This window comes from Aegilops tauschii, chromosome 2, assembly GCF_002575655.3.
Source record: "Aegilops tauschii subsp. strangulata cultivar AL8/78 chromosome 2, Aet v6.0, whole genome shotgun sequence".
Classification (NCBI taxonomy): domain Eukaryota; kingdom Viridiplantae; phylum Streptophyta; class Magnoliopsida; order Poales; family Poaceae; genus Aegilops; species Aegilops tauschii.
Window position 1 is genome coordinate 64,395,672 of NC_053036.3, and position 9,186 is coordinate 64,404,857.

The 9,186-nt window shown below is 51.1% G+C and overlaps 1 protein-coding gene across 1 annotated transcript; it reads left to right on the plus strand.

Annotated features, from left to right (window-relative positions):
* The first annotated feature begins 4,651 nt into the window (after window positions 1–4,651).
* On the plus strand, window positions 4,652–6,295 carry LOC141040741 (F-box/FBD/LRR-repeat protein At1g80470-like). Its single transcript, XM_073506857.1, has one exon. It carries the CDS (start codon window positions 4,652–4,654, stop codon window positions 6,293–6,295), a length of 1,644 nt encoding a protein of 547 aa, XP_073362958.1.
* Window positions 6,296–9,186: the final 2,891 nt, after the last annotated feature.

Consider the following 9,186-nt stretch of genomic DNA (forward strand, 5'->3'; position numbering starts at 1 on the left):
TCCCCGAGCCCACCCCTCCACGTCCCTGTCACCGCCTGCCGTCCCGAGACCGCCGTCCCCGTCACCGCGTGCCGCCCCGAGCCCGCCGTCCTCGTCGCCGGACTCCTGCCATCGCCGCCCCCCTCGAAGTGAGCCCCCCCCCTTTCCCATGGTCCCGATCGAGCGCCGCTCTTGCGCCCGAGTGCCCCTTGCTCTGTGCCGCCCCTGCTCCATGGTCGCCGCCGGCCCCGACGCATTGAAGAGCAGAAGGAGAGGAGAAGGAGAGGAGAGGAGAAGGAGTGGAGCAGCAGCAAGACCCCGTCCAATTTTCTGAATTTTTTTACAGATATGAACAGTGCATATAGAGGGTGTTTGATCAAATGCTAGATGGCTTTGGGCATTTTTAGAATTTATGATATTTTTAGAATGTGCTAAATATGTCAAAAAATGTTTTTTTTCATATACAGAAAGTTTTTATATATGACTATGGATATATGAGCAATGATGATCCATGGATGTATGCATTGATATATATGAGAAACGATGTTCATAGAATATTTACCAAGTATATATGTATTTTTGTTCATAGCATTTTTTCCATTTATATATGTATGTGGCTATAGATGGATATATATGAGAAATGATGATCCATGGAAAAGTTTTATATATGCAAAAGTTACATTTTTAGAAATTTTTTATATATCTAGCTAGAAAAGGAAGAAGAAGAAAAAGAAGGAGAGGAAAAAGGAAAATAAGAAGAGGAAGAAAGGAGAAGAAGAGGAGAGGAAGAAGAGGAGAAATAAATAAGAAGAGGAAAAAAGAAGAAAAATAAGAGGAGAAGAAGAAAGGAATAGAAGAGCGGAAGAAAAAATAGAAAAATTCTATTTTTTTTTCTTCTTCTCTCCTCTATTCCTTTCTTCTTCACCTCTTTTTTTTCTTCTTTTTTTTCTTCGATCTTCTCCTCTATTCCTTTCTTCTTCTCCTCTTTTTATTTCTTCTTCGTTTTCTTATGTTTTATCGGGTCTGTCGTCGTCGATATACCCCTCTCCCGATAACTTCAACACGAGGGGGGTCGATATACCCCCTCCCCGATAATATTATTTTCCCATGTACGTATGTCGTCGTTGTCGATATAACCCCCTCCCGATAACTTCAACACGTGGGGGGGGGTCGATATACCCCCTCCCCGATAACATTATTTTCCCATGTATGTATGTCGTCGTTGTCGATATATATAACTCCCTCCCAGATAACTTCGACATGATGGACGGTCGATATTTATACCCCCTCTCGACCGTGATAACTTATACCACAGGAGCACCCCCCCCCCGGCCCTCTCGCTCGACCAAAACTCTTGAGGACATCCAAACCCTAGAAAAAAACGATGTCGGTCTCCTACCCCCTCCCGCCGCGCCCCTACCCTTGAAGCGTTGCCGAGGCCACCCCAAACCCGGAATAAGCTAGGTCTACGTTTGCACTAATATATCCACCTGCTGTCATGTTTGTGTAATAATTGCCATGTTATAATATTTGCAGAAACAATGGAGCACGGACGAGACGAGCAAGCAGAAGAGGTGTTGGGGGACATAATCTTAGCCGGAGGTGATATCTTGTCGTATCTTAACGACAATGATGGTCTGGAAGAACAGGGTGAAGAAGCAGGCTATGGTGATCGAAGAGTGGAGGAGGAAAGACATGATTATGATGGCTCCGGTGACCCAATGCTGGTGCAAGAAGGAGCCCGTGGTGACGGCTCCGGTGACCGAACAGAGTCCGGCCAGGTAAATATATTAGTTAAGCCTGTGCTCACTAGCTAATTGATGCATTCATTGTTTTGGTATGTACACATATTAATTAACACTCGTCTTTCTTTTTTTTTCTAACCCTCCGGATCGAGCACAACTTCGGTAAAGAGACGAGGCCCGAAGAGAAAGTTGCGCTCGGATGAAAGGTTTGAGATCACACCAATCGCGCGCGACGGCCAACCGATTGAACCCATCCGGACAAAGGATGCATTTGCTGCTCAGTGCGGGGTTCTAGTTAGGGATAAGATCCCGATCAGCATCCAGCAATGGTATAAGCCTAAGAAGGAAGACCCTGAGGTGTCTTATGTCAATGATATGCAGAAAGATGATCTTTGGACTGAGCTGAAGGCAAATTTCACCCTACCGCCAGAGGAGGATCCGGAGAAGCCAGTTAAAGAGCAATTAATCAAGTCTCATGCTCTTAAGAAGATGGCAGACCTATTCAGGAGGTGGAAGAATGAGCTGAAAACGTTTGTCGACAAAGAAGAGACACCAGAATTGATCGGCCGGTATGAGAAGATCAGAGATCACTGGCCCGCATTTGTGGCCCACAAGACATCGGAAAAGAGTAAGAAGTGTCAGCGACAAACAAGAAGAATGCTGCGAAGAAGAAGCTTCACCATCGCACGGGGTCAGGTGGCTACCTCAAAGCCCGGCCTAAGTGGGCCAAGGCTGAGAATGATCTGCTTGAAAAAGGGATCGAACCACAGACAATGAACTGGACAGACTGTTGCCGGACTTGGTTCTTCGGGGCTGGCGGAACCTTGGACCCTGTATCAGGGAGGTGCGTTTGGACGAACGAGCTTTTGAGAATACCAGTCAAGAAGATTCAGCAATATATCGATGCAGCGCAGGAAGGGACGTTCGTTCCAGACAGAGAGAACGACGAGCTCACAATGGCCCTCGGGAATCCTGAGCACCCTGGACGGACACGAGGCACGCCAGGCTCCGTTCCGTGGAAGGCTGGTTTTCCGGACGCAGGCGGTTACAAAAGCCAGGAGAGGAGGAAAAAAATGGAGCAGACCCAAATTCAGAAGTTGCATGAAAGGGTTCAAGCGCTAGAGGAACGAGATGGCAATCGGCATGCCAAAACTACCCCCGAAGCTACCCCGCCATCTCAGCGGAGAAGCAGCGTGGCTTCCACCGAGCTGCTTCAGCCGGAGCATGTCTTGACGGCTCCTGCTAGCTACCCCGTGGATGCTATCACGGAGTCTAAACATTGCCACCTTATGGCGGAATGGCAGAACGTCAAAGTAAAGGCGGCTGTTGGCTCTGTTTTACCTCCTGAACCCGGCGCAACCTACCACTGCCGGCCGATTCCAGAAGGATATGCTAGGGTGATGGTGGATGAAATAACGGAGGGATTTGAGGACCTCCAGCTTGGCCACCCTACCGGTGAAGGGGAGACTCGGCTGGGTTTAGCTCTGAAGACTCCGTGCCTATGGAGGAAGGAGCTCATTAACCTTCCGAACTGGACGCCTCCGGCTAGTAAGGGCACTCCGCCGCCGCCTCCTCCTCCGGCGAGTGATCAGGACACTCAGCCTCCTTCTCCGGCGCGTGGCGGCACTCCGCCTCCTCCTCCGGCGAGTGATCAGGGCACTCATCAGCCTCCTTCTCCGGCGCGTGGCGGCACTCCGCCTCCTTCTCCGCCCACGCCGGCGTGCCAGAGCAGCCAGCCTCCTCCTTCTCCGCCTCGTCAGCAAGGGCGGAAGAGACCCGCCGCCGCTCCGGCTGCTCCGGCGCGTCGTAGTCTTTCTCCTCCGCCTCGTAAGCAAGGAAAGAAGACAGTCGCAGCCGCTCCGTCTGCTCTCCCGGCGTCTAGCAGTAGAGCTGCCAGAGGTGGGAGGCAATACAGATTCGGTCCTTCTCTGAAGACTCCAGAGAAGTTACCATACGAGAGGACCGAGGAGGAGAACGCGAAGATCGTGCGAGCCGAAGTGAAGAACTTCTTTGAAGGGGTGAAAGCAAAGAAACATCCACCTCCGGAGGAGAAGGTAGATCCGGTGAAACATCCACGTGATCGCTGAAAACGGAGAATACTATGTGGACCCTGTGTTCTTACAATTTAATTAGGACATTATATTGTAAGAGATAATTATTGTATATATGTAGCCGGTAGTGTCAGATAGATATACGAGAACTTGTTGTTCGACCAATCTCTCGGAGAAGGAGAGGTGGTCGATATCACTTCTCTCTGTATGCATATGTTCATGACGATCTTCTGTTTCCTTCATTTGCTTACTAGCTAGCGTGTCTAGTCCTCTCCATACGTATATAGTACGTAGCGTCGACCAAGCACGGAGATAAGAGAGGACACTTCTCTCTATTAATTAGCTAGCTAACACAATATATGAAACACCTTAATTAACCCCCGAAAATCCCCCAACCCCCCCCCCCCTCCCCCTTAAAAAAACAAAAACCCCAGCCCCTGAAATGCTGACACCAACCGGGACAAAAGGCCCTGGCTATTGGTCCCGGTTGGTGGCACCAACCGGGACCAAAGGCCCCCCTGCCTGGGCTGGCAGCAGCGGCCACGTGGAGGACCTTCTGTCCCGGTTCGTGTAAGAACCGGGACTAAAGGGTTAGGGCTTTAGTAATGATCCTTTAGTCCCGGTTCAAAAACCGGGACAAAAGGCCCTTACAAACCGGGGTAAAAGCCCCTTTTGCTACTAGTGTATCTACGAGGACCAGAAGCTGACTCCACGTAAAATTCTGGATTCTGCACGGCAATGTAGGTCGGCGCGCGGCGTATCCGTCCCAAAACCCAAACGGACTCAATCGGCCACGTGAACATACCTACAAAGATCAATAAATACCGAACTCCAAGTTTCCAAGAATCCAACCCGCGACGTACGTCCGCATCCACAATGGCCGCCGCCGACCGCATCTCCGCCCTCCCAAACGACGTTCTCCTGCGCATCCTGTCCTTCGCGCCGACGAACGAGGCGGCGGCCACCACCCTCCTTTCGCGTCGGTGGCGATCGGTGTGGCGCCGGACGAGCGCCATCAACCTCGACAGCAGACCCTACGCAAAAGCAGAGCGAGACCTCTACTACTGTACTCCGACGCTTGAGGATTTCTTCGACGACGCCCACGACATCCTCGCAGCGCTCCGCCAGCCGCGCAAAGGATCCCGCCGCCGCCGCCATGGCGCGGGCCTCAAGACGCTCGAGCTCTTCCTGGAGGAAGGAGCCTACTACATCAGCAAGAGCTGGCGTACGGAGGGCGACGAGGCCGAACCGGGCCACAGGGTCGCCAAACTCCTCGCCGACCCTGCCGTGGCGCGGTTGGAAGAGCTCAGCATCGGCTGCGGGCAGGGCCATACAAGAGAGTACCGTTACTTCCCGCCGCTGGCGTCCCTGCCGTGTGCGGCCACGCTCCGGGTGCTGGAGCTCACGAACTGCAACCTAGAGCCGCCGTCGACGGTGCCATCCAGCCTGGCTTTCCCGTGCATGACAGATCTGACGTTGCGGAACTGCTTTTTCTTGGAGGGGTATCTTCAGGACATGGTCGACGCCGCGGCGGCGCTCACCAGCATGACGCTGGTGAACGTCAAGCAAAAGGCGGCGGAGACGCCGGGTTCTGACGAGAGATTCTACGAGTGGGACTACTTCAGGCTGCCACTACGCCTCCGATGCCCGACGGTCACCGCCTTGGTGCTCGTGACCTTTGTCGACAAGAAGGAGGTCAAGGCGTCCGCCGCTGGCGGCAGCGGCATCGAGCTCGACATGCCCAGCCTCCGCTTCTTCCGGTTCCAGGGATACCCCGTCAAGCTCTCGCTCATGTCGCCGGCGCTGGGGCTCACGCGAGTTGATTTCGATGTGGCTCACTGCCATCAGGGTGGCTGCGAGATCATGAATTACGAGCCGCTGTCCTGCATGATCACAAGCTTCTCGACCACGAGGGCCCTCAAGGTGCGCCTCAGGTGCATCGAGGACATCGTCGCCGACGAGGATGGGGACGCCGGGGTCATCCTGCCAATGTTCCCAAACTTGAAGCTCCTGGAACTAGACGGAGAGTACCAGTACATGAACAGCGACACGGCCGCGGCAACGGCGAGGCTGCTCCGCTCCTGCCCGGTGATGTCCGAGCTCCGGCTCAGGTTGGCCATGCGGTACAACTACTGGTACGATCGCAAGCACAAGGACCCAGTTGGGGGGCCCTTCGGCGAGTCCATGGACAGGTTTGAGAGGCTCGCGTGCAGGTCGTCGGCCGTGGACCTCGGCGGGGTGTCGGAGCTCCCGGACCCCCTGACCAACAACTGCGCGTTCCGCTGTCTGCAGACGAGCCTCCGGAAGGTGACGTTGCGGTTCAAGGCCAAGGAGGTGAACTGCTTCCCGGTGCAGCTCGCCAAGTTCCTCGCGGAGAACGCCATGGTGCTCGAGGAAATGCACGTCGAGGACGGCAACCAGTTCTGGACGGACCACCTGTGCCACAAGGTTGGGATGTGGAGAGCCGAGTCATTCCGGAGGAAGAACCTGCCGGACACGGCCGCCGGCTTTCGGGTGTAACAGCTGCCGATGGATAAACCCGTGGGAAATTCTAACGTGAAAGATACTGCAGATTGTTGCGGTTACGATTACGATTAGTGTACATGTGTTAAGCCCGATCGACAACCTCTCAGCAACCTATGGGACTGTACGGTGCTTTCTTGGCGTACGTAGATGATTAACTTCCTACACGGCAGCACGTACGGTCTTTTAGCCAGCCAGTAGTTTGGTCACCTCTTGATTGTAACCCTAGAGACTAGAGTTATGGAATAAAACTGATAAATTCTATCGTTTTCTAAGGCAGGCTCGCCTGCCCCTCACGACAAAAATTCTGGCACCGTCCTCCAGCGGCTCCGGCCTCTTGGTCGTCAATGGCGAGGGTGTTACTATATCTCGCATGTGCAAACCTGTGTAGCTATAGATCAGGGTCCTAGTAGTTTAGGTTTTGGACCGTTCGATGTCTTGGCTTCGGTGATGGCGCTCATGGCACTGAATAAAGAAGATTCAAATTCGACATCGTGAGGGACCGTTCAATGTCTCTCTATCTCATTCTCATGTCTTGATATCGGGCTTCTGATTGAGGCACCACAGGACCACATTCTCAAGATGGTTTCAGAGCCGGTGGGCACGATGGTGGTTGTTGATGTGGGATCATAGAGTGTGAGGGCTCGGCGCGCATCCGGATGCCCGGGCCCTGTGTCGATCGATGGCCTTATCCTGCCCTTCTACTTCGACACTACTAGGGTGAGGTCGTGCCTGAGGGGTCCCCCCCTCCCCTCCCCTCCCGCTAAAAGTGCAATTGCCACTCAATTAAGATTTTGGTGTTGATCTCAGTACGATTTGCGAGAACTAATGTCGGTTGTCAAGTTTATCTCGGGACATTGGCTTCTCTGTTGTGTCTACAGACGTCGGTAGCCTCATTGGTACAAAAAGGGAAAAAGACGGTGTTCTTCGGTGTCTCAAAAAAAATTGGTTTCTTTTTGGGTCCTAGCAGGAACATCCTTATTATTAAGACGGGTTGTGATTCCAGAGTTGGGGTAATCAAAACTATTCCATACACTTTTCTCCCAATCCGTGTTAGGTTTCGTCGGAAGAAGAAGACATCGAGAAAATACCCTAGCTAGAGGTCGGGTCGCCCGAGGCCCCCATTGTCCGTGTGATGGTGTCCTAGACTATGGGTACTCACCATGTTGTCTCCCGAGGAGGGACAGACAGAGGACTCCATGGCGGTTCATAACTAGGCCACTTCTGGCAGCCCATGACGTATACAAAGAAATTCCACAAGACTTGACGCACAAGACGGGGACTCTTTTAAATCCTAGGCCTCCGGTGCATTATATAAACCGAGGCTAGTCTAGTCTAGTCGATGCATTGAATTATCATCACGTATCTACAGGTCGATGCATTGAATTATCGTAGAGGGAATGGGAAGGCATCCTCCCCTGGCCATACAATAACCATCTTTCAATTCCTCCAGCAAGAAGAACATCAACAGGGCAACAAAAAATATAGAAGATTGGATGAAAAACCGCAAAAAAGAATTATGTTGAGTACAAAAACAAAGAAAAAATGATTTATGATGGTTGCTTTATTTATAAAGCGGAGCGAAAGCCTATTTCAAGAGAACATAATTTTAGATATCGTGTTAGCATGTTTTGTTGGTTTTGTGCAGGGTGCAAAAGAAAGAAAGAAAAGGAAAAAATGAAAAGAAAAATGTAGTTACATGTCGAGGGTGAACACAACTGGCTGCCGCCAGGTAGTTGTGTAACAATTGCTTGCAGCTGGCCGTCGTCGGAGGCGGTGACAAGTCAAGAGTGGACATACAATTGGAGAAAAATGTCATTTCTCCCCGGGGTTGTATTTGTGATGTTGTTCTCGGTGGTAGAGTAAAACAAAAAAGTTAAAAGAAATGAAAAATGCCATCGATTGAGCCTTAGGCCAACCGAGTGGCGTTATTTTTAACATAAAAAACATCCAAAACATCACTATTTAGAAAGGGGCCCGCTACGCGTCCACCGGCGGATCTTTTAAAAAGATCCGCCGCCTCGCAAACCGTCCGATTGTATGGCGTGAGCCGTCCGTTCCTCTTTTTTATTTTTCCGCAACATGCCCCTTGCTGCAAACCTCATTCCTGCAACAAGATCTCAGTTGCAAAATTTGTTCTTCTTTTTCGTACAACAAGACTCTTGTTGCAAACCTAATTCCTGCAACAAGATCTCAGTTGCAAAATTTGTTCTTCTTTTTCGTGCAACAAGACTCTTGTTGCAAACCTAATTCCTGCAACAAGATTTCAGTTGCAAAAACTTGCAATATCTCCAGCCACTTCTTTGTATTCTTGCAAAAGACCCTTGTTGCAAAATTTATAGTAGCATCTCTGACCTCTTCTCTGTATTTCTGCAACAAACTCCTTGTTGCGATTTTATTCAACAAAGACTATATTGCAGAAAACTTCACCGCGCCCCGCCGCCATTGCAACAGCGCCGTTGTTGCAGGAACTGCTGCTGCACGCAGTACCGGCGTTTGCAGAGGAAGCATCAGCCATGACTGTCCACACCGGTGCTCCTCCAAGACGGCGACGCCGGTGCTCCGGAGCAACGCCATTTGGTTTGATGTATTGAATGTAGGAGAAGAGGCTGGGGAAGGAGATGTGGATGGGGTCTGTTTGTTGGAGATAAGAAGGAAAAATAAGAGCGGGTGGTGCAGACTCACATGGGCACGTGGCGCATAGGGGAGGCGGTGGACGTTTAGCGTGGGATCTGCCGGGTGATCAGAATCTTTTCCCGTATATTTACGGGTAAATGTTTATATTTACTTTGTTATACTTTCTTTAAGAAAATAAATTAATTTGTTATATTTAAACGTATGTTAGGGCATCTTCAACACGGACCCTCAAAACACCCGCATCCGGACCG